The sequence below is a fragment of the Hippocampus bargibanti genome, linkage group LG12, assembly GCF_051943395.1.
Source record: "Hippocampus bargibanti isolate YZ-2025 linkage group LG12, ASM5194339v1, whole genome shotgun sequence".
Classification (NCBI taxonomy): Eukaryota; Metazoa; Chordata; class Actinopteri; order Syngnathiformes; family Syngnathidae; genus Hippocampus; species Hippocampus bargibanti.
In genome coordinates, this window is record NC_142745.1 from 2,529,819 (window position 1) to 2,557,794 (window position 27,976).

At 42.5% G+C, this 27,976-nt stretch overlaps 1 protein-coding gene across 2 annotated transcripts; it reads right to left on the reverse strand.

Annotated features, from left to right (window-relative positions):
• Nucleotides 1-462: 462 nt before the first annotated feature.
• On the reverse strand, nt 463-27,930 carry LOC148889962 (RNA-binding protein Musashi homolog 1-like). Of its 2 annotated transcripts, XM_089010703.1 has the most exons (14): nt 27,776-27,930; nt 27,253-27,293; nt 25,817-25,898; nt 25,622-25,706; nt 17,828-17,869; nt 16,582-16,674; nt 8,599-8,647; nt 6,977-7,059; nt 6,525-6,642; nt 6,123-6,203; nt 4,782-4,838; nt 3,689-3,748; nt 3,469-3,623; nt 463-2,522 (listed from the first exon to the last, which is right to left on the reverse strand). In XM_089010703.1, exons 1-14 carry the CDS (start codon nt 27,838-27,840, stop codon nt 2,481-2,483), a joined length of 1,053 nt encoding a protein of 350 aa, XP_088866829.1. In that variant the 5' UTR covers nt 27,841-27,930; the 3' UTR covers nt 463-2,480. The 2 variants fall into 2 exon arrangements, with proteins under 2 accessions (XP_088866829.1, XP_088866831.1); XM_089010705.1 differs by lacking the exon at nt 4,782-4,838.
• Nucleotides 27,931-27,976: the final 46 nt, after the last annotated feature.

Here is a 27,976-nt window from a genome sequence, read left to right on the forward strand (position 1 = left end):
ACTGTTATCACAAACATTACTCTTACCTAGTGAGTTTTTCAAATGCTGGTTTAGCACTGAAGTAGTCCTTTAACCAGACAACAAAGAAAAGGTCACCGGAGGATAAACCTAAAACGAAAGGGGACATTTTCAATGACGAATTTCACAATTGGGCTAACACAAAATGGTTGACGCCGCAGATGTAAAAAAAAGAAAGTCTTGTGTTGACAACTGTTGTACTGTCTCATAAGGGAGAACGTGAGATAGTACAGCGAGGAGATAAATCTGAAAATGATGAATTCGTTAGGCCTCCATCCCAGCAGACGTTTCGATACTCCTTGGGCCCACAGAGGGCGCCCCCTGCCATCGTCACCCCGATTAGGGGAGTGAGTCTTTTCTGTTACAGCATTGTTTGTAGCCTCTGCTAGCCACTGTTTAAATATGTATAATGATGGGGAAAAAACAGCACCAACCATACAGACTTTAGAATAATTTATTAAGATTGAAAAATTGAAATTATTTGGGCGTCGATGGGTTAGAAAAGAATTGCTGTCCATCCGTCATTTTTATGAACTTGTGTCAGCCCTACAAGCTCAATTGAAACATTTGGCCCTTTTCCTGACATCAATACAGGACAGATCGTGAAAATACAAGGGGGTCAAGATCTCAACACAGAAAAATATATCTCTTTTCTTCTCCCTGAAAATAAAATCTTAATGCCGCAAGATTATCCACACATTGTCTGCTTTTAAACAATAATAGCACTATTTTCATTTGCAAGGTACAAAATAACTTATTGCTTTATTGTAAAGTTCAAAAGTTACAGTGTCGGTGTCCAGCAGTAGTTTTGTGTCGTGTCCCAGATGGTCTGACAGGAATGACTGGCTGGATGAGGAAGTGGCTTCAAGTTTCTTGCTATGCTCAACGTGAATCAAGGCTGAACAAACAGGTCACTTGTTTTTGTTTTTTGTTTGCACATGTTGAACGTTGCCCTCCAGCCAGCATTTGTCTCCATCAAGACCCTTTATCAGAGCCCACTGGGACCAGACCCTGTTACATTTCATGTTCCCTGCCCAAATCCCCTCCACCAACGTTTGCATGGAGCAGCAACTGTATATCACCAACAATAACGTGGAGGGGGTGGGGGTGCAAAGCCACAAATACAAAATAAGTGATTGGAGGGAAGCAATGGAGTGCAGTGAAAACGAATGCAACAGGGAGATCATATCGGTACCAAATACAGGCAACCGGAAAGCTCCACAAGTCAGTCATCCTTTGACATAAGCACACGGATACTGGCTCACACACACGTCGACGCGTTCGCATGCACCTTCAACAGTGAGAAGAGAACAGATTATTGTGATGTTTTCTACATTTTGTTTCTTGCAGAATGTCCTTCATTTATTTCCACGGTGCTTCACCGTGTAAGCACATGTAAAGGAATCAAAAAAAATTAAGAAGTGAGTGGATTTAAAAAAATAAAAATCCAAAAAGTCATGTCAATCCTCGCCCAATCTGACAATGCCCTGATTTTTTTTTTCCGGATTCCATTAAGTAGTTTTCATAAAACATAAAAAAATGCTGCTTGCAGATTAGCATTAAAATGTGATGACCTTGAAAAAGAACATAAATGCCACACAAACTCCCGTCATAAGTATTAGCCTTACTATCGACAGTGCCACACAGCGTCCATGCTGGAGAGGAATGGCCAATAACGTACACAAGAACATTTCTCTTGCGTAATAAGTAGTGAGATGACCACGCATCGTTTCATATCGACGACTTGCAGTGAAATAGAAGCTCTCCAAACCAACCAATTTCATGCCAGCTGGTTCAGTAGTCCCTCACCCGCACTTCCCCTTCATCCCAAAGTCTATGTACAATATCTTACAGGAAGACATAAAAACATTGCTTTTAAACAAAAAAAAAACGGAATAAAATACCTCACAGATTATCATATTATGTCAATATTAATAACAATATTACAAAGGTTTGTTTTTAAAGACTATCAAAATATACATTTTTTTCTCCGTATTTTCATGAAGCTTAGAAAAATGACTTGATTTGTTCTTTGTATGTTAAAAAGGATTTTTTTTAGGAAAACGCTTCATGCCCGGTGTTCTATCGGTGACGACAGCTCTGAAGGATTTCATGATGAAAACATAACACAGTGATACAGTAAAAATTGGAGGAAAAAAATAGTCCTCTGCAGTTTTCATCCAGAGTCTTTTTTTTTTGCAGGTTTCTCTGTTTCAAAAAAATAGCGGTGGGGTCTCAAAATGATCCGGATGAGCATACGCTGGGATATTACGTTCATGTGAGATTAGTAGAGCAAAAACATAGTTTTTTTTTCAAAAGATATTCAGTCGGTAGGTTTAGCCACAGGACAGCCAGACGGAGCTGCGGCCAGCCAATTGGGTTGTGCAGCTAAAGGACACTCAGCATTCGATTGGCTCATCAGCAGAAGAGAAGCCCCCAAATCATCTCTGACCCGGGTCAACTCAGTGGTAGCCGTTAGTAAACGCAGTAGCAATCAAAGGACCCTGAGGACGCACAGAACAGATTGAATGCATACCTGCTGTTAGCGTGACAATTAAAGGACAACCGACGTCACTTATTTGTTTCTTAACTGACATCAGAAAAACGTTTTATAGCATCTAAAATACCCAAGATATGATATGATATTTTTATTCAAATGCAAAACACCAATAAAAATGACTTAAAGTGTCCAAAATCTGCAAAAAAATTTAGCTGAGAATTGGGCATTTTCAGAAAGTCCCGCCCCCAGTTCGTGACGTCACGCCAAGACGTCTTACATTGCTGGAGAATCAAAACAATGGCTTCATATTCGGAGAATGTGCATTCTTGTTACACATCCAGTTATGAATATGATTCAAATAGTTCTGAAGAGGAAAGCATACATGTTTGCAATCGATTAAATAATTTATTCCGTGTCATTTTGAGGCATCTGGACTGCAATGTAGCATCCCAGAAAAGAGGCACAAAATGCCGACCTCCTGTGGCCACCTCCGTTTCCACAGGCTTCTAAATTCCTTATATGGAGCTTGGACGCCATCTTCTGGCAGCTTTTGGGTGCAACACAAGGTTTTCAGACCAAACAAAGTACCGCAAAATGCATTGACGTGAATGAAAGGACAATGTGTCCTTTCCCAGTCAGAGACGTTCCTTCAGTGACGTGAGGACTCGTCACCAACTCAAAAACAAGACTTCCTGAATATTCAGCGCGAGTCTTAAAACGTCAAATATAGCTATATGCGGGCGGAATCTTATTAAAATACGCTCAGTAGAAGTCATTTGAAGCCATTTTACAAATTATGGACACAACTTGTCCGGAGACGTCGGTTGTCCTTTAAAGACGGATGCATGCGTGGGGGGAGGAAAGACGGATAACTTTGATAATCTGTCTTTTGAACCGTGTTGCATCAATTATTTTTATTTACAGGCATGGAGGTAGAATGAGTGACATACCCCAAGACCATGGCCGAACCCTGTGCTGGGGGCGGGGCTAGCCGCGCTAATGTAGCTGCTTATTCCTGAGTCTTGATTCGCTGCGGCGTACAAGTCAGCCATTGGTCCGGGGCTGCTTGTACTCAGAAATCCAGCTGTGCGAGAAGGGGTGGCGCCTAAGAAGCACAGAAGTCGGGTCACGCTTGAATATTCGACTTGCTAGCTGTTGTCACATACACACCTCGAACGACTGCCGCTGCCGCCGCCGCCGCCATTGGTCCGTATGCAGTCAAGGGAATAGCTAAAGGTGACAGAAACGGACAGAATTACTGAAAATGTCGAATAATTTCCCCAACGACAGATTTAACTCATTCACTGCAATCCACGAACTTATTCAGGAATTGAAAATATGACGTGGAGTGCCATTCCTGAATTTGTTCGTGTTTTGATTTTTCTTGCGGGAGTGTTGCAGATAAAGCGCTGGTGAGACCTCTGGCAATGTTTTTCCCTTCCACAAGGAGGCAGCATTTGCCTTTTGTCCATGTTAGCGCTTTGTTACAGCTTCAGCTGTTGATAAAGCGCTATATAAATCAATACGTATGATTGTATTTTGTATAGCCACCCTCATTTCAAGCTCAGATAACTCCAGACCCATAACTTAGGAATTAACTCTGTTTTTTCTGATGAGTCTAAGGTTTCTTACGCTGCATTGAATGTTTATTTAGTCCTAAAACTCAATATTCTGTGGGTCCTGGAATTTGACTGAAAATGACAAAAACCCTGGCACTGGAGTGGATACATTATTGAACATGTCTGACAGTAATGAGTTAAAAACAAAAGCAATTGAAGCGTCAGTTTGTCGAAACAAGGTTTGTGAGAGAAAGGTGCAATTACAAGTCATGCTCACTCGGCGGAGTATGTACATAGGCACAGTCGTCGTTTCAGCCGGATTTTAACATTTTTGGATCTCTAGACCCTTTGTGTACATTTGCTTGACCCCGACGGCCCGCTATACTCCCCCCGGATTGGGGGTTTAGAGCGCAGTATTAAACGGTCACTGAAACGCTAGAAGGGGATCATAATTTGAAAAGAACGCATATCACGTTGAGTCTGCATTAACAGCGTCATGGAGGAACGTTAACAATGCAAGTGGGAACAGGATCTCATTAAAATGCAATGAAGTACAGATGTGATTCAGATGGAGTGAGAGAAATAAAAATCATTTCACCACTCTGTTGTTTAGGTAGACATAGGTCTCAATCACATTCTAGAAATATAACATCAAATTTGGGGAATTGATTCCTGGCTGTTAAATATAGCGGGTATCGACTAACCTGTTAGCTCAGGGGGATGGGAAGATGTCAGGAGGGGGGTCCTCTCTAAATGGAATTCTAGAAACAAAGAAGGTCAAGAGAGCGCTATGTAAATACGGTCACCATCCGCAAGCCGCACTACAGAGCCACAAGCGGGACACAAACACGAAGCGCACAGAACATCAAGGTTTTACTTGAAAAGATATATTGCGGGGCAAGACGGGAAGGTAGGAATGGAGGGAAAAGGAGGCAGGTTCCATAAGTCATAAAATAAAACGATCAAAAGATTTGAGCAGACATAAGAAAAAGTTGTTGAGTTTGGAAGACATTCATCGAAAATTGCGCTGAATAGTGTTAAAAGTGACCGTCGCCAAGCAGAGACTCCACGTGAAGTTTAAAGGACAACCGACGTCTCCGGACAAGTTGTGTCCATAATTTGTAAAATGGCTTCAAATGACTTCTACTGAGCGTATTTTAATAAGATTCCACCGCATATAGCTATATTTTACCTTTTAAGACTCGTGCTGAATATTCCGGAAGTTTTGTTTTTGAGTTGGTGACAAGTATGTGTCCGTACGTGACGTCACTGAAGGAACGCCCGTGACACATTGTAGCAGTTCTTCCATCACGTCAATGCATTTTGATGTGCTTGTTTGGTCTGAAAACGTCATGTTGCACCAAAAACAGCCAGAAGAGGACGTCCAAGCTCCATGGAAGGAATTTATCAGCCTGTGGAAACGGGCTGATTTACTCCTCACAGGAGCTGGTCGCCATTTTTTTCTGCCTCTTTTCTGGGACGCTACATTACAGTCCAGATGCCTCAAAATGACACGGAAGGACTTCTTTAATCAATTGCAAACATGTATGCTTTCCGCTTCAGAACTATTTGAATCATATTCATAACTGGATGTGTAACAAGAAAGCATATTTTCCGAATCTGAAGCCATCGTTTTTACTCTCCAGCAATGCAAGACGTCTTGGCGTGACGTCACGAACTGGGGGCAGGACTTTCTGAAAATGCCCAATTCGCAGCTCAATTTTTTGCAGATTTTGGACACTTCAAGTCATTTTTATTGGTGTTTTGCATTTGAGTATCATACTGCGTGTTTTGGGTATTTTAGATCCTGTAAAACGTTTTTCTGATGTCAGTTAGGAAAGAAAAAAGTGATGTTGGTTGTCCTTTAAACAGGAGCGTGTGTATCTTCTCTTGCGCGTGCACATGCGCTCTGTTGTTACCAACGCATTTTGTGATCTCATTGAAGTTGATTCAACTACATGTCGCAACTCGCATCCTTTGGCTTTTCTTCTTAGTCACTCGCCTGTGCCAAGTGGAAAAAAAACGACATACACACACACACTCACCTGGAAACTGGTAGGCGTAACCTGGCGCAATTCCAGAGTAACTACGGCTGGTGTATGTGGTGGTCTGGAAGCCTGGGTAGCCTGTCAGAGGAGGATAAAAAAACAACAACGAGATGAGGACAATCTGCTTATGTGCAACTGAACTTTTCTCCATGTGAAAACTGCTAGTCCAAACACACCTCAAACTGTCCACTAGAGGGAACCAAACACCCGCTAATCATTTCTCAGTAGACAGTCACGGTCTTTTCCAGATTTATGATTTTCATTCATATTAGCTAAATGTATTCTAAAATATACATTTTAAAAAATAGCCTCTTACTCATACATAACACCCGCGCATCAACTTTCATGTCCTTTTTACAGTCCAAGTGGAAAACACCAAATTCATGTTGTGAGTCGTACCAAGCATGCCGATGCCCAGCATGAAGGCGTCCATCCCATAGGGCATCACTCTGGATCGACCTCTGGCTGAACTTGTTGGTGTCATCACCTCCTTTGGCTGTGCTTTCTTACACTCTACCTATAGCACACAGAGAGTGGGGGAGGGGGATATCATATCGGAGATACTAAAATAAAATGACAAATGCCGCCGAGGTATGAAAATCTATGGACATGAATGTAACGTTTATAGACATTTTTGATAATTCTATTGAACACTTTCGGAACACTGTAATATGCAGTATGTCCGATGTTGTTAACAACGTGTATCAAAGTGCATTTGAAATAAAAGAATGATTATCATCAAGGTAGTGGTGGCGATAAAGCAAAATATATTGATCATTTATATTGACTTTATAATTGTGCAGCTGTCATTGTTTCAAATGTATTTGTGTGTTTCGTCTTTGCTTGCCTACCATTTTATTGTTGATCTCGTGGAAATGAATCTCACACACTTTCTCGACCACGTCTTCGTTCTCAAAAGTGACAAAACCAAAGCCTGGAGGACATAAAAACACTCTTGTAACACCCCAATTTTCTGTTAAAAAGGAGTGTATAAACTCGAGATCGACTTACAAACACAAACGCCTGCGCGTAAGCTTCCCTTGTGAAAAAAAAAAACACTCCATTTTGACAGCTTTAAAGGACAACCGACGTCACTTTTTTGTTTCCTAACTGACATCAGAAAAACGTTTTATAGCATGTAAAATACCCAAAACACGCAGTATGATATTTTTAGTCAAATGCAAAACACCAATAAAAATGACTTCAAGTGTGCTGAAACCGCAAAAAAATTCAAAACGGAAGTGGCCAGTTTCAGAAGGTCCCGCCCCCTTGTTCGTGGTGTCACCCCAAGACGTCTTGACTTGCTGGAGAATCAAAACAATGGCTTCAGATTCGGAGAAGATGCTTTCCTGTTACTCATCCAGTTATGAATATGATTCAAATAGTTCTGAAGAGGAAAACATACGTGTTTGCAATCGATTAAAGAATTTATTCCGTGTCATTTTGAGGTATTGGGGGCGGGAAATGTAGCACCAAAAAGAGGCAGAAAATGGCAACAAAGCTCCGTGTAAGGAATTAATTAGCCCGTTTCCACAGGCTAATTAATTCCTTACACGGAGCTTTGTCGGCGTCTTCTGCCTCTTTTTGGTGCAACACGAAGTTTTCAGACCAAACAAGTACAGCAAAATGCATTGACGTGATGGAAGGACTGCTACAATGTGTCCTTTTTTCGGTCAGGGGCGTTCCTTCAGTGACGAAACGTGAGGACTCGTTACCAAGTCAAAACAAGACATCCGGAATATTCAGCGCGAGTCTTAAAACGTAAAATCTAGATATATGCGGTAGAATCTTTGTAAAATACGCTCAGTAGAAGTCATTTGAAGCCATTTTACAAATTATGGACACAAGTTGTCGGGAGACGTCGGTTGTCCTTTAAATATCTCAGATGAGATTGAACAAATTTACCCCGAGAACACGGGTCTCGATCTTGCTTGCAATGAAGAACAAGACTATTATAGACTCATGACATGCGTCCAGGAATAGACCGTACGGGGAGTGACAGGCGTCCATTAAAACTCTCCTCAACCTTCATCACAGCAGGATGGCAGCAACATGAAACCATCGTTACATTGCTCGCCTGTCAATCATCTGTTGTTGATACGATGGCTGTTCCATACCTGAATTAACCTCAACCGGCCACACCCCCTTTCCCCCCCCCCACATCTAATACATCCGGCTCCCCCCCCCCCCCTTCTTCCTCACTCATCTCATTGAGCTCAATCCTCGCCCGGAACCAATCTGACCCTTTATTGCGACCCTCAGCAGGCGCGCCACTTTGGCCTTGCTGGGAGAGGACAGAGATAAATGAAGCAGGGAGGAGTAGAGAGTGGAAAAAGCGCATGAATATTCCTGAAGATTTTTTTTTTTCAGGCCCTCCACCCCCTCCAATTCTCCCACGAGGACTCTTCCTAAGGTCCCGTGCACCAATGACTTGAATTTGTGTCAGTGTAGTTGTGTGCTACTCTATACGCACCTCTGTGTCTGTTGGTTGTTTTGTCGAACATAAGCATGGCATCGTCGACCTGTGAGAACAAAGCAAAGGGTGGGCTTTGACATCAACACACACACACACACACACACTATCACACAGCATGGGGTGCCATTGTCCCTCTTTAGCATTGGAGAAAGAAGGGAGGGGGGGGGAACAGATGGAGAGGGTGGAAGGACAGGGAGGGGTGACAGGTGACGAAGGAGAATAGACAGAATGAGGTCCAAAAAAAGTGTGCGCGTGTAACTTGAAATCCACATTTTTAATCAGCAATGACCGCGAGATATCACAAGAGGGGGGTTTTGTGTGTGTGTGTGTGTGTGTGTGTGTGTGTGTGTGTGTGTGTGTGTGTGTGTGTGTGTGGGTCTCCCCTCTTTTGTCCTTGTATTCCCCGCACTTTCAGCTCCGGTTTTCTCCACAAAGTTTACAATTGCCTTGGAGACGTAAAGAATTTCAATTAGAAGATCACAGCTGCACGAACCTCATTTCAATTTTGGGGGGAAGAGGGTGTAGTGTATTGCCAAATAAAAAAGAGGAGAAAGTTTTGACTGAACATTGGAAAATTTGCTGACAAACACTTTGCATTTGAAAAAAAAAAAAAGAATGAACAAGGGCCTTTGTCAACATGAGCTGCTTTTCTTCTTTCTCCCTCGACTTTCCTATTCACACTCATTCCACAGGCCTATTCATATTCCGCCTCCTCCCCTTTTGCACCACCAAATCCCCAACCCAGCAGCACCGCCACCACCACCCCTGCTTGCCTGCCCTTTGCTTGGCAGCAAAAGTTTGGAAACATCTGACGGTGTCGAAAGCCACTCGTGTAGTCTGTCTGATCTTAAAGGCAGGTGACTAACGACCTAAAATCGAATAGGTTGCTTGTTTTGGCATCCTCGGCCTATTTCTATTTTCTGTTGTTCGGGCTGCTCAGCGTCAATAAGAAATCATTTAGCCCACAATATCATCAGTCGGTGAAAATGTTAAGACATAGAACGTACGTACAACACATATGGGGGGGGGGGGTGACGACATGGCTATTTTCATGAGGCCGGAGCAGCACTGAAACTCAAAACGGCGTAACGAGAGTGGCAGAGACCAAGACGTTTGCTTTCGAACCGTTAATTCGGATGATGAACCGGCTGACCGACTGAGCCTGTGAATGTCTTTGCGTTGGTTGAAAATGTTTGCAAGCTACCGTATTTTCCGGTGTATAAGGTGCATCCAAAAGCCTTAATTTTCTTCAAAAGATGATCCTGCGCCTTATACACAGGTGCGGCTTATGTGTGAAGTCATATTGAGGTCTCACAACTACTTTCAGCAGCCACCGATTGTCATTTCCACTCTGCAGTAGTAGTGCATAATTTCATCCTCAATTGTAGCGCCTTATAATGTAATGTGCCGTATATTTGGAAAACTTTTATCTATGTATATACTTAAAGGACAACCGACACCATGTTTTTGTTTCCGAACTGAGATCAGAAAAAACGTTTTCTAGCAACTAAAATACCCAAAACATGCAGGCTGATATTTTTAGTCAAATGAAAAACGTCATTAAAAATGACTTAAAGTCTCCCAAAACGACTTCAAAATGAAACCGGAAATGGCCAGTTTCAGAAGGTCCCGCCCCCTTTGTTCGTGACGTTACGCCAAGACGTCTTGCGATGCTCGAGAGTCAAAACAATGTCTTCAAATTTGGAGAAAATTCTTTCTTGTTACTCATCCAGTTATGAATATGATTCAAATATTTCTGAAGAGGAAAGCATAAATGTTTGCAATCGATTAAAGAAGTCCTTCCAGATCAATTCGAGCCATCAGGACTGATGTGTAGCGTCCCAGAAAATGCACAAGATGGCGCCAAAGCTCCGTTGGAAATGGGCTGATTTGTCTGCTGGGAATTTGTGTCAACTAGAATCAAATAGTAGTCTTGGTGCAACACACAAGTATTCACCATCGCGTTATTTATGTGTTTTCCTTCTAATTTCGTCATCAACACAAAGTTTTCAGACCAAACAAAGTAACCAAAATGCATTGTGTGTCGCTTTCTCGGTCAGGGGCATTCCTTCAGTGACATCACGTCAGGAATCGTCACCAACTCAAAAACAAGACTTCCTGAATATTCTGTGCGAGTCTTAAAAGGTAAAATATATCTATATGCGGTGGAATCTTTGTAAAATACGATCAGTCGAAGTCATTTGAAGTGATTTTACAAATTACGGAGGTGTCTGTTGTCCTTTAATTATTCATTGAAAGTGCGTCTTATACTCCGGTATGCCTTATAACTGGAACAAGTTTGACAATACACCATTCAATCAATGGGTGTGCGCCTTATACACCGGAAAAGACGGTAGCTTAGATGTGCGGTGGATGGAAACAGAGAGGACCAAGGTTGCTTTCACAGTCTCCATGACCCTTTTTGACTCCCATCTATCTTAATAGATAGCACCCCTGCATGAACCCACATAGCCTTCGCCCCGCCCCTCCTCCAGCAGTCCTTCAACGAGTTTATTCTGTCCTCTCCGTTCGTCCACCCGTCCATACTCAATGACACATCAGAGATCCCAAGGAACAGGACGGTAAATGGACATCTGCAAGCCATCATTTGATCATGTCATCCTGGTAGCATCATAACTATTTATGCTAGGTTAGCATGGCGCGCTGGTTTTTCAAGCGAAGGCTGAATTATTTACAGTACAGACAAATCCTGAGATCAGAATCAGAGAGAATCTGAATCAGAAAGCCTTTAATCGTCCAAAAAATGGGGAAGTTTGCAAATGGAAGCGGGAAAAAAATGATGATTATGTAAAAAGAAACAAAACACTGAATTGCCACAGACAATAATGGACTATTTCATGAAAAGAACTTGTCACGTGTATGAGCTTACACTCGCCCCTTGCCCTTGCCAAACCCGATTTCCATTGTTCACAATCTCGGGTGCTTTCGGACAATCTGATTGGATAGTTGCGGGAGGACCGAGATTGGTTTAGCGGCAGCTCAATCTCGAGCTAGTCGTCATTGCAGTAGCATCAAGAAGATTGACGCATGACCAAATGATCCAGATAGATGAAAAGTATTCCGTTTTTTTTTTCTTTTAGGTAAAGATTTTTATGCAAAAACAAAAACAAGCGTTCAATATGTAGTAGAATATGAAGGGTGGCGTTCACCCCCTCCCACTCCTCACGTCTCCCTCTTTCATCCTTGCACGCTCTCTCCGGACAGCTCTCTAAACAGGCCAGCAGACAAAGTGTTCAGTCAAGCCTCATAATTGTTGGCTCATATGGGTGAGTGGAGTCCCAACTTTTCCCGTCTGCCTTGTCCATGCTGCTTTTTTTTTCCTTTTATCTCGGCACTCTGTTCTCCATCGACAACTAATGTGCATCCAGCTTTTTTCCCCCCATGGTTCTACTCAAGTACGCTAAATCTGAATACAAACATGGCCACCACAGTCCTACAAGCTAAAAGATAATAACATACTCTCTGTATGTACACTGCAAATAAACTCACACAACTGGCATATTATAATGAATAGCCATTTCCCTCCGCTGTGACAAAACAGAGTTGTAAAGATTTGCTTTCGGAAGTGTGCTTAAAGGACAACCGACGTCTCCGGACAAGTTGTGTCCATAATTTGTAAAATGGCTTTAAATGACTTCTACTGAGCGTATTTTACATAGATTCCACCGCTTATAGCTATATTTTACGTTTTAAGACTCGCGCTGAATATTCCGGAAGTCTTGTTTTTGAGTTGGTGACGATTCCGTACGTTACGTCACTGAAGGAACGCCCATGACCGAAAAAAGGACACATTGTAGCAGTCCTTCCATCACATCAATGCATTTGGAAAAGAGGCAGAAGAGGGCGACAAAGCTCCGTGTAAGGAATTAATCAGCCTGTGGAAACGGGCTGATTAATTCCTTACACGGAGCTTTGTCGCCATTTTTTGCCTCTTTTTGGTGCTACATTTCCCGCCCCCAGATACCTCAAAATGGCACGGAATAAATTCTTTAATCGATTGCAAACATGTACGCTTTCCTCTTCAGAACTATTTGAATCATATATATATATATATATATATATATATATATATATATATATATATATATATATATATATATATATATATATATATATATATATATATATATATATATATAAAATCATATAATCACTGTTTTGATTCTCGAGCAATGCAAGACGTCTTGGCGTGACGTCATGAACTGGGGGCGGGACTTTCTGAAAATGCCCAATTCGCAGCTCAATTTTTTGCAGATTTTGGACACTTTAAGTCATTTTTACTGGTGTTTTGCATTTGACTAAAATATCATCCTGCGTGTTTTGGGTATTTTAGATGCTATAAACGTTTTTCTGATGTCAATTGTCTTTCATTTCTTTCATAACTTTGCTGCTGTGAAATGTAAATTTCTCCATTGCGAGACTAATAAAGGCAAATCCAATCCAATCCAATCCAATTAGGAAACAAAAAAGTGATGTCGGTTGTCCTTTAAGGAAACAAACTTCAGTATGCATCAAAGAGTTGCACAAAACGCAGCAGATTCGGTGTTTTCTTTTCGAGGCGGTGCCACAGTATGAAAACAAACAGGACAGCAAGTCCTACTCCATCCCAACCTGCACCTTGTAACCAGGCTCAGATAATAAACAAGAAATACCTCCCGCTCAGCAGGAATGCGCTGCGAGATTGGCGCTACGCATGATACAGCTTCAATCTCATGCATCGAGCAGTCCAAATATTCCCCTTATTCTGTGGAGTCAGCGCTGGATTTTGATATGAGATTCTGTAACCACCACAGAGCTGCAAGCATTTTGGGGAACATCAAAGATAATAATAACATAATGATACATTTCATTTATAAGCGCCTTTCAAAAGTCTCAAGACTACCATGACACATGAAACTGGCACTTGTAAAAATTGGGTTTTGCACGTGTCACACATGTAATCCTGATTTGACAGCAACAAACAACCCGATTAATAGTGTGTTTACAAGACAAAAAATAACAATAAATAACATCAGCAAAACCAACTCAATTTTTTTATGTGTATGCCGGGCCAGTAGGGGGCGACATAAGTTTTTTTTAAAGAACCTCAGAGGAGCGTGCGCAATGTCTGCTTGTTCTCTCAGGTTATCCAACACAGTCTTTTGACTCTACTGTTTACATAGCAACAACCAACTAAAAAACGAGAATTTCTTGTCAAGGTTTCACTACAGTGTGGCCAAAATGAAACCAGACAGCACATAAAAAGAACCAAAAAAAATGCTGTCAATATTCATGCAAGGAGAAGACTTAGTCATGTCAGAACAGCCTAACCACGTGCGTGTGTGCAAGCTGCTTAGCCCAAAACAGATTTTGAAAACACTTTCTGTACAATTTTAAGATATGTATTTTTATTTATCAGCGATTCATTGACATAAACAAGACCAACAAGACAGTGGGTGACATTATCTTGAATGACAAGGGGAGCGCTGCAAATTTCTTACCCCGTCATAACCCACTTTTTTTTCTAAATGAGGCTCTACTATTTTTGTGACTGCTTTATTTCTTGTATACAATAGCTGTCCATGTTAAGCGTTTTGTTACAGCTTCAGCTGTTGTTAAAGCGCCATATAAATCAATATAATAATACATTTCATTGATAAGCGCCTTTCAAAACTCTCAAGGTCACTTTACAGTCACAGGATCCGTTTTTCTGTGGGTAAGCAGGGGCAGCCACACGCGCCAGCATTCACTCAACCCGGAAGTAACCCAAATAGAATGTATTGTCAGAATCAGAAACCCTTTAGTAGTCCCGCAATTGGGAAATTTGCAATCTACAATAGCAAAATTGAGAGAGGTGAGTGAGAGGTCAAAATGAAAAAAAAAAGTATTGCATATACAAAAAGAAAATATCATTTGAACTGTAAAATGAAAGTGAAACTTGTATTATTTTGTCTGCATTATCCTATGACTGCATGTTTGTTTGAGAGCGGTCCGGTGCAGGTTGGATATTTTAGCATCCTTTCCGTTTATGGGCCCTACGGATGTCAACAAAACTGCTGTTAAAAAAAATGCTTTCGACATCATCCCTTGAATCAAATCAGCGCCTAAAATATGCTTCGAGCCCTGACTCATAGGCCAAGTGAGACAAACATATTAGGCCTTTAGCACAAAGCCATGTCCAATTTTAGATAATTTAAGCAGACTTTTTGACAACGGAAACCCGTAACATTTGCTGGATCATTGACTGCGAGTTGTGCTCTTTTTTTGTCTACACAAATGTATGCAAGCTCACCTCTGCTCAAAGCCAAAACTGTGTTACTGTCACACACACACACACACACACACACACACACACACACACACACACACACACACACACACACGCACACACACACACACACACACACACACCTCTTTTCCATTCATGCAAATACACACTTAGCAACCCCAAATGAAAAAAAAGAATGACAACATTGGATTACTGTGGGACAATGGACAAAAGCGGGTCACCACAGCAACAAGCTATGGAACTTGATCAGTATGTGTGTGTGTGTGTATGTATGTGTGTGTGTGTTTGCATGACTAGTCTTGTGAGGACCACTAACATTTTATACCATACGTAGCGAGGACATTTTTGACAAGTGAGGATCTTTTGGCCGGTCCTCACAAGTTTTTCATTCTAAAGGCTTCTAGAGGGTCTGTATGTGCATCTGTTAAAGTTTCAGAGAGGGCCTCACAAATTCACCCCACATTATTTTTTGGTGTGTATTTTCATTTCACTCGGATACACACACTTTTTACTCACTGTGTGTGTTTATATGTGTGTGCGCGTGTGTGTGGTTAATGAGAAGAAAATGTTCAGACCACAAAAAGTAAAACAATATTTTAACCAAATTCACTACAGGGGTGAGGACTTTGAATGTACCCATTCAGAAACCTCACTCCTTTCAGTTTCAAGTCCACTTTTTATTGCTTTGTTTTTAAAGAAGTTGAAGTGGGAAATGGGGTGACATTTACTCTTCAAATGTAACACTAGTTCTTCGCTAAACTTATCAGCAACTGTTGTCCTCACTCCTTATCTGGAGTTATCCGGACCTCACAAAACAGTTGAAACAGGAATGTGTGCGTGTGTGTGTTTGTGTGATTGTGTGTGTGCGTGTGTGTGTGTGTGATGGAGAGAAGCATCTGTGGTGCTGATTTTTGGGGTAAAATGTGATGTTTGTGTGTGGGGAAGGGGGCTTGGGGTGTATTGGAGGTGGTGGGAGGAGGGTCGAAAGGAGCAGCTGTTGCATTTGGTGAGTTATTCGGAAAAAAAAAGCCTGAAGTCCTTAAAAGAGTCTCAGCCACACACTTTCATCCAAGCAAGTCACCCAAATAGTAAAAAGTAACCCCTTATTGCATGCGAGATGGATATTTCGGTGCATTTCTAGCCAATCAGACCCCCCCCCCCCATTCAAGCGTACATTTCTTCCGCAATATACCAACATTCCTCCTTTTCTCTGCCCTTCAACCCTTCCGAGTCCCCCTCCCTCTCACTCAATAGGGGGTTGCTTCTTTCCTTTCAGATCCCCCGCCATCACCCTCCCACCCTCTTCTCCTCCCTCCCCTTAGCCGCGCATCTGTCTCCGCAGCGTGTGTTTGTCTTGCAGCACATTTCATTCAAAGAAGCAGTGCGCTAAGTGAGATGATTCAAAATTGCATAAGATCAGACCCGGAATTCATTTTATCTAACCACTTTCCATTCAGCTTTCCTCTACACGGTGACCTTAAATCCCTCCACCCACTCTCCCCCACACCCTGCCCTTCGAAATGATAATTCGGCAGACGCCTCGAGGTGGACTGAGTAAACGCGGCAAAGAAATTCAATGTCAATTTTTAAGGGGAGAGAGGGGAGAAAAAAAAATCAAACAACAGAACAGCATCAACAGGAAAGGGGGGGGGGCGTCAGTTTCCAAATTAAAAGAATTATTTCAAGTTTACCTTTCCAAATTGGTCAAAGTATTGCTTCACGTCTTCAATGGTGGTGTTGACCGAGAGACCTCCAACAAAGATCTTTTTTGTTCGGGTGACCAACTACAAACACAAAAAAGGGGAGTGGAGCATTGTTTTAATCATTGATGATGCTAACATTCAAGCAAGCTAAATGAACTAAATATTAAAGGACAACCGACATCTCCGGACAAGTTGTGTCAATAATTTGTAAAATGGCTTCAAATGACTTCTACTGAGTGTATTTTACATAGATTCCAACGCTTATAGCTATATTTTACGTTTTAAGACTCGCGCTGAATATTCCGGAAGTCTTGTTTTTGAGTTGGTGACGAGTCCTCACCCCACGTCACTGAAGGAATGCCCCTGACCGAAAAATGGACACATTGTAGCAGTCCTTCCATCACGTCAATGCATTTTGCTGTACTTTGTTTGGTCTGAAAACTTCATGTAGAACCAAAAAGAGGCAGAAGAGGGTGACAAAGCTCCATGTAAGGAATTAATCAGCCTGTGGAAACGGGCTGTTTAATTCCTTACACGGAGCTCTGTCGTCATTTTCTGCCTTTTTGGTGCAACATTTCCCACCCCTGATGCCTCAAAATGACACGTTATAAATTATTTAATGGATTGCAAACATTTATACGTTCCTCTTCAGAACTATTTGAATCATATTCATAACTGGATGTGTAACAAGAAAGCATATTCTCCAAATCTGAAGCCATTGTTTTGATTCTCGAGCAAGGCAAGATGTCTTGGCGTGACGTCACGAACTGGGGGCGGGACTTTCTGAAAATGCCCAATTCGCAGCTACATTTTTTGCAGATTTCGGACACTTTAAGTCATTTTTTTGGTGTTTTGCATTTGACTAAAAATATCATACTGCGTGTTTTGGGTATTTTAGATGATATAAAACGTTTTTCTGATGTCATGTTAGGAAACAAAAAAGTGATGTCGGTTGTCCTTTAAGCGTGTGCGAGTGCACGTGCTATGTGTGTGTCCATTCATATAATTCCACACACAAAATGGCAGTGCATCTGCGTGAACGCAGACTGGTGGCGGGAGAAGAGCGAGAGGGATGGGGGAGGCGGGGTCAGGGTGACAGGGTCACAGTGTCAGGCCGGTCAAGTGGATTGCCGCCTCTCCTCCATCATGTGACCGACGCTAATCCTAACCAACCACAGAGCTGAGCGATTATGGCTAACACATGACATCACTTGGCGTTGCATGGCGCACTCACCTTCGGCTGAGCACGGCGAGGAAAAGCCACTTTTGGGTCGATCTGTGCGGGAGACATGAAAGAAAATGGTTTTCAGTTCACAGCAAAGTCTTTTTTTTCACATTCTGGAGTTACAGAGTCCAGTTTTGCAGTTTTAACTTATTAGTAAACTGTGGATGTGAAATGCACGGCTCGCCACTGGGTATTTCTACTGTATAACTAACTCCGTGCAGCTTGTTATGTATATATTTACATTTTCTGCGCCATTTTCCAAATAGAGGGTACCCAGTTAAGGAAACATAAAATACTTTTCAACAAAAATGCAAATGCTATGGAATGAGTGACGTGTGGTTATGAAAAGCTAAACTAACATGACATTCAATCTGTTTTTGGTGGTGAATGCAGTTTTTTTTTAGGAACCTTGAAAAAAATGCTGTTTCTGTGAGCCTTGCATACAAAAATGAATTCATCCTCGAAGATTTGCTCATTTCTCCAAGAAACACGGCGTAGTTAAGTCACTGAGCGTATATGAAGGGCAACACAACCAGAAATAGAATATATGCTAATGCTCAAGAATGTATAGTAGGCCCTTGTGGATGTGAGCACCCCAAACATCCAAACACAAGGGTGTGTGGTGAACAAGATACACATTGGCTTAAACGCTTTGTATTATTCCTAGTAGTGTATTAATAAACAGATTCATCCGGACCCCAAACAAGACAAGGGTATGGCCATGGGCATTCGAAAACCAACGCGCGTGCGTGTAAGATTCCGATTTTCCGAAGGATTCTTCACACTGACAAATCCAGACAACCTCCATTTAGGATTAACAAGATTTGATGTATCCATATTTCGCCCCCGCTGGAATGTCTGAGCAGTGGTCAAGGTTAGAGATAAATTTAGAAGCAAATGAGTTTTGAATGAGCCGGCCCGCAATAATGCTAAATATGCAAAGCCTGGCCTGGCATTTCAAATTTGCGTGGAATCTTGTGTTATTCTCACCCGAAGCCAACAAGAGCTGATTTTTTTTTTTTAGGTCACAGAACCTTGTAGTGTATTAAGGTCTTAGGCTTCCATCTTTGTTCTAATAATTGGATGTGTGAAGAGAAACCCCTTGTGTCTCACACGGGCGTTGAATTTATATTGGCAACCAAAAGGAGCCTATCAAAGAGCCAAACAACACGCACTCGAAAAGTGAGCAATGAGTACGATATGAGAGCGAGCAATATTCACGTACTGTATTCATCACTCTCCTGTGATCATTCCTGGCTTCTGATGCCAACTCCTCAGACCAAAATATCCTTGGAGGACCTTTAAGTGTCTTTGCGGCTACTTGGAGAGCACGAAGCTGGGTAACTACCAGGCGGCAGCCGTGCCCTTGGGGAGGGATTGCTGGGTGACTTTGTGGCTTCAAGTAAGACAAAAGACAAGAAGCCTCGTGTCACCTCCAGCTGGTCTGAGCTTCCGAGACAGCGTACGCCGAGGTGACAAGGACACGCACATTTGGTGACAGGAAGCGACCGCATGACATTCCTTCCCGGACTTGAAGCTCCTATTTGGGATTACTATTTTGAAGATTGCAGGTGCCAATAAGCTCTCACCAATTCGTTCTGGAAATGAGTACTTTGACTAAAAATGACCCAAATTCAATACGTAACTACTTGGAGCAAAGGTCACCTGTGAGGTGTAATGCGAAGAAAAAAAAACAGAATAAGTAAGCTGTGTTTGTGTGAGTGAGAGACACAAGATCGCAATTGGAGTAGGTACACATCGTCCGGTGATTTTTCAATGAATGTTGTGTCTTCAAACTTTTTCCAAATGCAGGTAACATCCGATTTACGACCGAGTTCCGTTCCGACCAAACGGTCGTAAGTTGAAATAGTCTTAAATCAAAATCCATTCAATATTTTGAATAGAGACTCGGAGGCTAAATGACTCGCAAACACCCCCTCTCTGGTGCCATCACGCGGTCGATTGCTGTGCGAGAGTGAGATGCTGGCTGGCCAAAATTGCCGTACACGTTGCCGGCCTGCTAGCGCGTTGCGGTGCCAGGTGTCAAATTAAAAATGTAAAAATAGGGTCTGGAGGTCGTGGTCGTAAGTACGGGTGGTCGTAAGTCGACCTGGTCGTAAGTCGGATGTTGCTTGTATAGGGTCGTCTTTTCAAAGAGATGAAGGCTTTTGGGTGCACCTTATACACCGGAAAATACGGTAACTGTCCGCAGATAGATTACATTACTTCGTATCTTTTCAATATACAGTAAAGTCTCGTTATATCGATATCGGTTATATCGATAGTACTGCTTATTACGATACTATTTCTATGAACTCAAGGGGAAAATTTACATGCCGCAGGATCGGATATATCGATAGTTCCGTTATATCGATATTTTTTCCGACTCCCGAGAATATCGATATAACGAGACTTTACTGTAATATAATAAAGTGCAAATTCCGCATTTTAAGACGCACATAAAAGCCTTCAATTTTTTCTAAAGCTGACTATGCACCTTATAATCCAGTGTGCCTTAGAAAGTTTTAAAATATGTCATTCGTTGAATGCGTTATGCCTTATAGTACAGAAAATACGCTAATAAATTTACACTTTTTTTAATATTAATCGGATGAGGAACATCTCTAAATGTACTCATGTTTTCATTCCAGTGTTGTATTGAGCAGAATCGTGCATATATACTGAAAAATAATGATAAGGAGACCTTGGAGTAAAAAAACAGCCTAATCCGGTACAGACGGTTATGACGAGGTTAGGCCTAATGCATCTTATTGTAGCGCTACGATTGGCTACTGCAGTCATGCCATGCGATTATAAAAAAAAAAAGTCATAATCATTCCACTTTAGCGAGAAAACAGAATGCATCTAACATGTAATTTCTACAACTGGCGGTACTCAGAGGAAGGCTCCGACAATCGAAAACTAAAGCATCTATTAAGATGGCCGCATTAGCCTCCAGGAAGACAAGACAGGCCACAAAAGCAAAAAAAAGTAAAATGGCTTAGCCAGGTCACTGTTGGCAACACTCAGAAATAGCTCTTCACGTCTTGAACGGAGAAGGCTTGACATTTTAGAAGCGTTTGGACCATGTAACAGTCAACTGGTGAAAATGTGGCTAATCACGCACACCGTGGGGGAAGAAAGCAATTCGCCTTCAAAAGAGTTATAACTGAGTGTTGTCATAATGCTCTGACTAACGCCCCACTTTGTAACACCCAACTCGTGCTCAAGCTACTCCGCAAAGAGATGGATGGCAATATGATTTATTTTTTTTAGTAGCTCGGCTTTTAGGACTAATCTACAACCAATAGTCACCTCACGTGGCCTGGCGTGTTCACCATTGCAACAGACTGGAAAACAAAAAATAGAACCTCAATCGAACACATAACTCTCCCCTAAAAAAAAAAATACAAACAACTTCCATCCGGTAACCATAACAGGTCTAAAATCAAGGAAAATAAATGCACGGGGAGAAAGAAAAAGCATTCATTTGGAAAACAGTCGGTTCATGAGAAAGTGGGCCTGTCCAGCGTAGCGGTGCAGCGGGGGCCGTCCCAGCAGGCGGCCCCTCTGATTTCATTAATTTACAGGACAAAGAGTACAAAACAGATGGGCCCGTTGAGGAACTAGGGCTCCCGTGCTACCCCCAAGGACCCCGCATACTGTATACACAAGCATCCGGATAAATGTAGCGGCAACATAAGCATTAACGTACGTAACGCGTGCTTTGACTCGCTCATTACGGCACCTCCACATGTAGCGTGTGAGCACACTTGTAACAAAACCCCACCACCACCACCACCAGTCCCTTTATCATGGCATTATCACATTCAGTCACAACAACAAAACAGCTACAGGCAAAATGAGACATAAGTATAAAAAGGGATTTGGTCGGGACCCATCTTGGTCAGTCGGCGAACTTCAAGTACAGTAAAGTCTCGTTATATCGATATTCAAGGGAGTCCGAAAAAATATCGATATAACCGGGACTATCGATATATCCGACCCTGTTTGCATGTAATTTTCTCCTTGCGTGCATAGAAATAGTATCGATATAACCGGGACTATCGATATATCCGATATCGATATAACGAGACTTTACTGTAATTAGCGATGCTTGCTAATGAGGACCCCCACCCCAAATATACCACACCCAACCTCTATAGCCAAGATTTTTTATTTTTTTTTTACTGTGCCAGGCCGGGGAATAGGGCATGCGTGCACATATAGCGCCTGGATCCACCTTCGGAAGCCATGCAGGCTTTATCCGCCCATCTGAGGCCGCGCGTGGACCTCAGAAGCCCAATCCAGTTTGTTTCCTTCAATCCGATTAGTTGCTTTTCAGATCTATACTAATTACAGCAACCCTCCCACCCTCCTCTTCGCCTCCAACTTCTCCACCCCCCCCTTTTTGTTCGAGTCTTGACCACGTCAGCATTAACCGCTAATCTTTAGGAGAACTCGCTGGGGCCAACAGCCAGCTCGTGCTAACCAGGTGTTTGAAAATTAGAGAAGTGCGCTGACATTCGGTGCACGGCAGCTGGTTTGGGCATATGCGGTTTTCGGTGTGGCTGCAGATGAAAGCGTTTGTGGCGTACGCCCGGTAGAAAAAATAAATCAATCAAATCAAAAGTGAGTTGATTTAAAGCAGGGGTGTCAAACTCGTTTTTTGTCGTAGTTACGGTTTCCTCTCAGGGCCGTTAAGAATTTGGGGAAACCTTCAGAATGTTTCATCTCTGCACAACAAATTAATGAATGACTAGTTTTCCAAATCCTAAATCCAAAATACTGATTGTTATTGTAGTTTATATGGGACAATTTGAAATGTATGTACAGACTTTAGCAAGCATCATGGAATTCCACAAGTTGGATTTGCTTTCGCGGGCCGAATCAAATGATGTGGCAGGCCAGATTTGGCCCCTCAGCCTTGACTTTGACACTTGTTATTTAAAGGTCCAAAAAGTGAGATTACTTTTGCGATGGGTGTTACGTTTTGGTCAAGGGATTTATGTGTTTTTGGCTGAAAAAGGACTTGCCTTAAATACATTGATAACAAAGTTAGTGGACAGGTGGAGTATAGATCCAGGGTCTATTTTTATGTTATTTGTGGACATATTTCGGTACCATTCTCGGTTCACACTCATTTAAAGGACAACCGACACCATTTTTTTGTTTCCTAACTGACATCAGAAAAACGTTTTATAGCATCTAAAATACCCAAAACATGCAGGCTGATATTTTTAGTCAAATGAAAAACACCAATAAAAATAACTTCAAGTGTACCAAAACTGCCACAAAAATGAACTCAGAAATGGCGAGATTCAGAAAGTCCCGCCCCCTTGTTCGTGACGTCACACCAGGATACTCCTCCACAAAATGCCTTGCTCCAGAATCAAAACAATGGCTTCAGAGGGTTCAGATTAGGAGAAGATGCTTTCTTGTTCCTCATCCAGTTATGAATATGATTCAAATAATTCTGAAGAGGAAAGCATAAATGTTTGCAATCGATTAAAGAAGTCCTTCTGTATCAATTCGAGCCGTCTGGACAAATGCAGTTTAAGACGACTATTAGTATTAACGCAGCAGAATGTAAAACAAATTTGTCTAAAAACAGGTTAAAACAAATGAGAACAAAAAAAAAACTGATCTCGCTCGTTCTCTCTTCCCTGAACTGCTTCCAGTGAAGCATTTCTCCCGAGAAAACAAATACCAGTTGTGCCCTTCTCCTGTGTCCAGAAAAAAAAAGCACACTGCTGCCCTAAGGCCATTTTCTGCTCTGGCAGGAAATCTAACCAGCAACAACCTCGTTCTAAAAACAATATGCGGCCTGGTATTTGTTGTCATTTTACAGTACAGTTGCAAGGGAAGAATTCGAATTTAAAGGACAGCCGACGTCACTTTTTTGTTTCTTAACTGACATCAGAAAAACATTTTATAGCATCTAAAATACCCAAAACATGCAGACTGATATTTTTAGTCAAATGCAAAACACCAATAAAAATGACTTAAAGTGTCCAAAAACTAGTTCAAAATGACTCCGGAAATGGCGAGTTTCAGAAGGTCCCGCCCCCTTGTTCGTGATGTCATGCCAAGACGTCTTGCCTTGCTCGAGAATCAAAACAATGGCTTCAGATTCGGAGAAGATGCTTTCTTGTTACTCATCCAGTTATGAAGATGATTCAAATAGTTCTGAAGAGGAAAGCATACATGTTTGCAATTGATTAAAGAAGTCCTTCCGTATCATTTTGAGGCATCTGGACAGAAATGTAGCACCCACGAAATGCAGAAGATGGCGCCAAAGCCCCATTAGAAATGGGGTGATTTGTCTCCTGGAAATCTGTGTCAGTGAATACCAAAGTTGTCTTAGTGCAACATACAACGATTCACCATCGCGTTATTTATGTGTTTTCCTTCTAATTTCCCCATCAACACGAAGTTTTCAGACCAAACAAAGTACCGCAAAATGCATTGTGCGTCCTTTCTCGGTCAGGGGCGTTCCTTCCGTGACGTCAGGAATCGTCACCCACTCCAAAACAAGACTTCCTGAATATTCAGGTAAAATATAGCTATATGCGGTGGAATCTTTTTAAAATATGCTCAGTATGACTCATTTGAAGCGATTTTTCAAATTATGGACACAACTTGTCCGTCGGTTGTCCTTAAAGGCGATTTCAGTTTCTAACGGTTTCCAAAAACGAACAACAGTCAGGGTGTGCAAAAATTCACGTTTCAAAGCTTCCACCTCTAACCAAGCGTTCGCATCACACGAATCCACGCATGGATGAGCTTTCAAAACATTAGTTTGACATTTCCAATGAATTCATGACAGTTGTATTCTTTCCACACTAAAATACAAACTATACGACACTTTTTTATTCAATCCAATTCACTAACGCGTAACTGTGCATCCGTATCCCTCCTTCATACGCTCGCTTAAAGTTGTTCTTAAACGAATGCAAAATAGGCGAGAAGTTGTTATGGCGACATAAATCCCAACAGGCTGTGTACTTACAGCACTGTCTCCAGCGGCTGGCGTCACCCCCGGCAACAGGCTTGCTCCGACAACTAACCAACATTACCTTTCTCCACCCTTGGGCCCCCACGCTGTGCCTCTCATTTTCACTCTTAAATCATCCTATTGTTATGTGTGTACATGCGGTTAGGAAATAGCACAAGCTAACAACAACTAATCTACATGACCAAGACTGCAACATTCACACCTCCATATTCGATTGAAACGGATTGTGTCACAGCATCACACATGTAGGTTGCGTGTGACACATTTCCGAACACTGTTGAGTGCCCACATGTTACATGTGTAGGAGGGGGAAATTACATGAACGGTAATTAAAACCGAACGAGCAGGAATTCACGAGTGCCACTCAACAACTCATTTCTTTTTCTTCTGACTCCCCTTTGCCCTCACTGAGGACAACAAGAAAACATTTTGGTACAAAAAGAAAAACTTTGCGTCAACACGAAGAAGGTTTTGCATTAGGTGGGGCGGGGGGTACGACCCCATTCAAATCCCCCAGGTAACCATGGCAATGGAGACCAAGAAAGAACGCTTTCATGTTGGCGCCGTGAACCAGGATTTGGAGGGGGGAAATGAGCAGAGAGAAGGGATGGGGTGGGGGTAGTACGAGGGCAGGGGTTCTCCCCCCCCCCAAAAAAAAAAGTACTCCTCAACTTTACAAGCCATACGGTGGGTGGCTAGATGCACTGAAGAGGAAAACATGCAACACACATTTGGAAAAGTTACAATGGTGAGTAGCACCCTAAAAAAAAAGAGGTCAAACTCACAGTTTTGGAGTCCAGCTCGTGTCTGTTTTGGGCCAGCACCTTTTCCACACCGGCCTGGTCTGCGTATGTGACAAACCCGAACCCCCTTGGGAGTGATCAGAAAGAACATAAATGAGAATCGACCCCAAGAGAGCATATCATGGTCCTATTTAGTGATTGGACAATGTGGTACACACCCCCTCAGCCCCTTCTTACCTCGACCTTTTGGTGATAGGATCGCGCATCACCATACACTCCTTCACCTCTCCGAATTTGCAGAAGTAGTCCTTCAAGCCCTCTGCAACAAAACAAATCATTTTGCTTGTGAGATGATAGGATGGACAATTTATGCAAGCGATCCTTAAGTGTACGACAGGTCTTTAAAGGAGAACCGACGTCTGCGGACAACTTGTGTCCATAATTTGTAAAATGGCTTCTCATGACTTCTACTGAGCGTATTTTACAAAGATTCCACCGCATATAGCTACATTTTAAGTTTTAAGACTCGCGCTGAATATTCTGGAAGTCTTGTTCTTGAGTTGGTGACGAGTCCGTACGTGACGTCACTGAAGGAACGCCCCTGACCGAAAAAAAGGACACATTGTAGCAGTCCTTCCATCACGTCAATGCTTGTTTGGTCTCAAAACCTCGTGTTGCACCAGAAAGAGCCAGAAGAGGGCGTCCAAGTTCCATGTAAGGAATTTATCAGCCTGTGGAAATGGGCTAATTCATTCGTCACAGAAGCTCGGTGGCCATTTTCTGCCTCTTTTTGGGTGAGATATTTCCCCCCAATGTTGCCTCAAAATGGCACGGAATAAATTATTTAATCGATTGCAAACATGTATGCTTTCCTCTTCAGAACTATTTGAATCATATTCATAACTGGATGCGTAACAAGAAAGCATCTTCTCCGAATCTGAAGCCATTGTTTTGATTCTCCAGCAATGCAAGACGTCTTGGCATGACGTCACGAACCGGGGGCGGGACCTTCTGAAAATGCCCAATTCGCAGCTCAATTTTTTGCAGATTTTGGACACTTTAAGTCATTTTTATTGGCGTTTTGCATTTGAATAAAAATATCATACTGCATGTTTTGGGTATTTTAGATACTATAAAACGTTTTTCTGATGTTAGTTAGGAAACAAAAAAGTGACGTCGGTTGTCCTTTAAAGATCCACACAACCAATAGCTCCACTTGATGGTAATTGTTGTTTGGACACCATTGCAGTCAGTATGATAATAAGATGTGGGGAGGGGTGTATGAGTATGGGGGGTGTGGGGTACAGTGGCGGGAATAAACAGTGAGCAGCGAGCATGGTTCCTGTGAGGGTGCACGGAGAAGCTGCAGTAAGCAAAACGACACGCTACGGTTAAACTTATGAATCCATCATCGATCGTAGCATATTGGATGGTGCGTTTTACTCTGAAAAAGGGACACGCGAGTCGCCCAGTCAGTCTCTCTGTATGTGTTTTCAGCGTTAATCTCCTCGCGTCTCGGCAAGACTAAATCCTAAAGAGATGATCCTCATTGAACAGAAAGGCGATGGCTTGAACTATTTACAGTTGAGTTGCAACTCGGTGGGGAATATGCGAGCGAAAACACGCACACGTTCGACCGATGTGTGTAAAGTAGCGTGCGGGACATCTCTCACCTTGTGTCGTCTGCCAACTCAGACCTCCGATGAACATTTTGCTGAATGGGAGAAACACACGAGGAGAAAGTCACATCGGGAAATATACGCGTTCTAGAAAAAACCGACACGGTAGCGATAAGAGGGGTGAAAAGTGGGGACGTTGCGTGCGATAGAGCATCAGTAAAGTAAGACGAAAGCATCGGCCATGTTGCGAAGTCACCAATGGGCCGGTGGGGCCGTTATAATCCCCAAGAGGACGCGAAGGGTGACTAAAAAGGGAGCGATCCCCCCCCCCCCTCTTGTTAATGGTGCAGAAGTTGCAGCAAAATGTAGATTCCGGAAAAAAAGATGGATGAGGAAATAATAAAAAAAGGAGAGCGTCTCCTCCGGTTAGTGGATCCATCCCACACACACCGAAACACGCACACACGGCGTGCTTGTCTTTTGTCTCAGGTCCACTCCCTCACTCAACTCAACTTAAAAGTCCAAGGTGAACTCGAACCGGGCCGGATAGGTCGGGTGAAAGCGAAAGGCTTTTTACCAGGGATCGTGGGGGGAGTTGTCCGTGACGGACACCAGGCTGCTCGGGCTCCCTTCCGTGTCCATGCCGCTCTGCGCTGTTGTATTCCCGCACTGAGAGGAGGCGAGGAGAGCAAAGTGAAGCTCCGCCGCTTGCTGCTCCAGACTCAGGGGCGGGCATAAGCAAGGGGGGGAGAGAGGGCGAGGTGAGGTGGGGCGACGT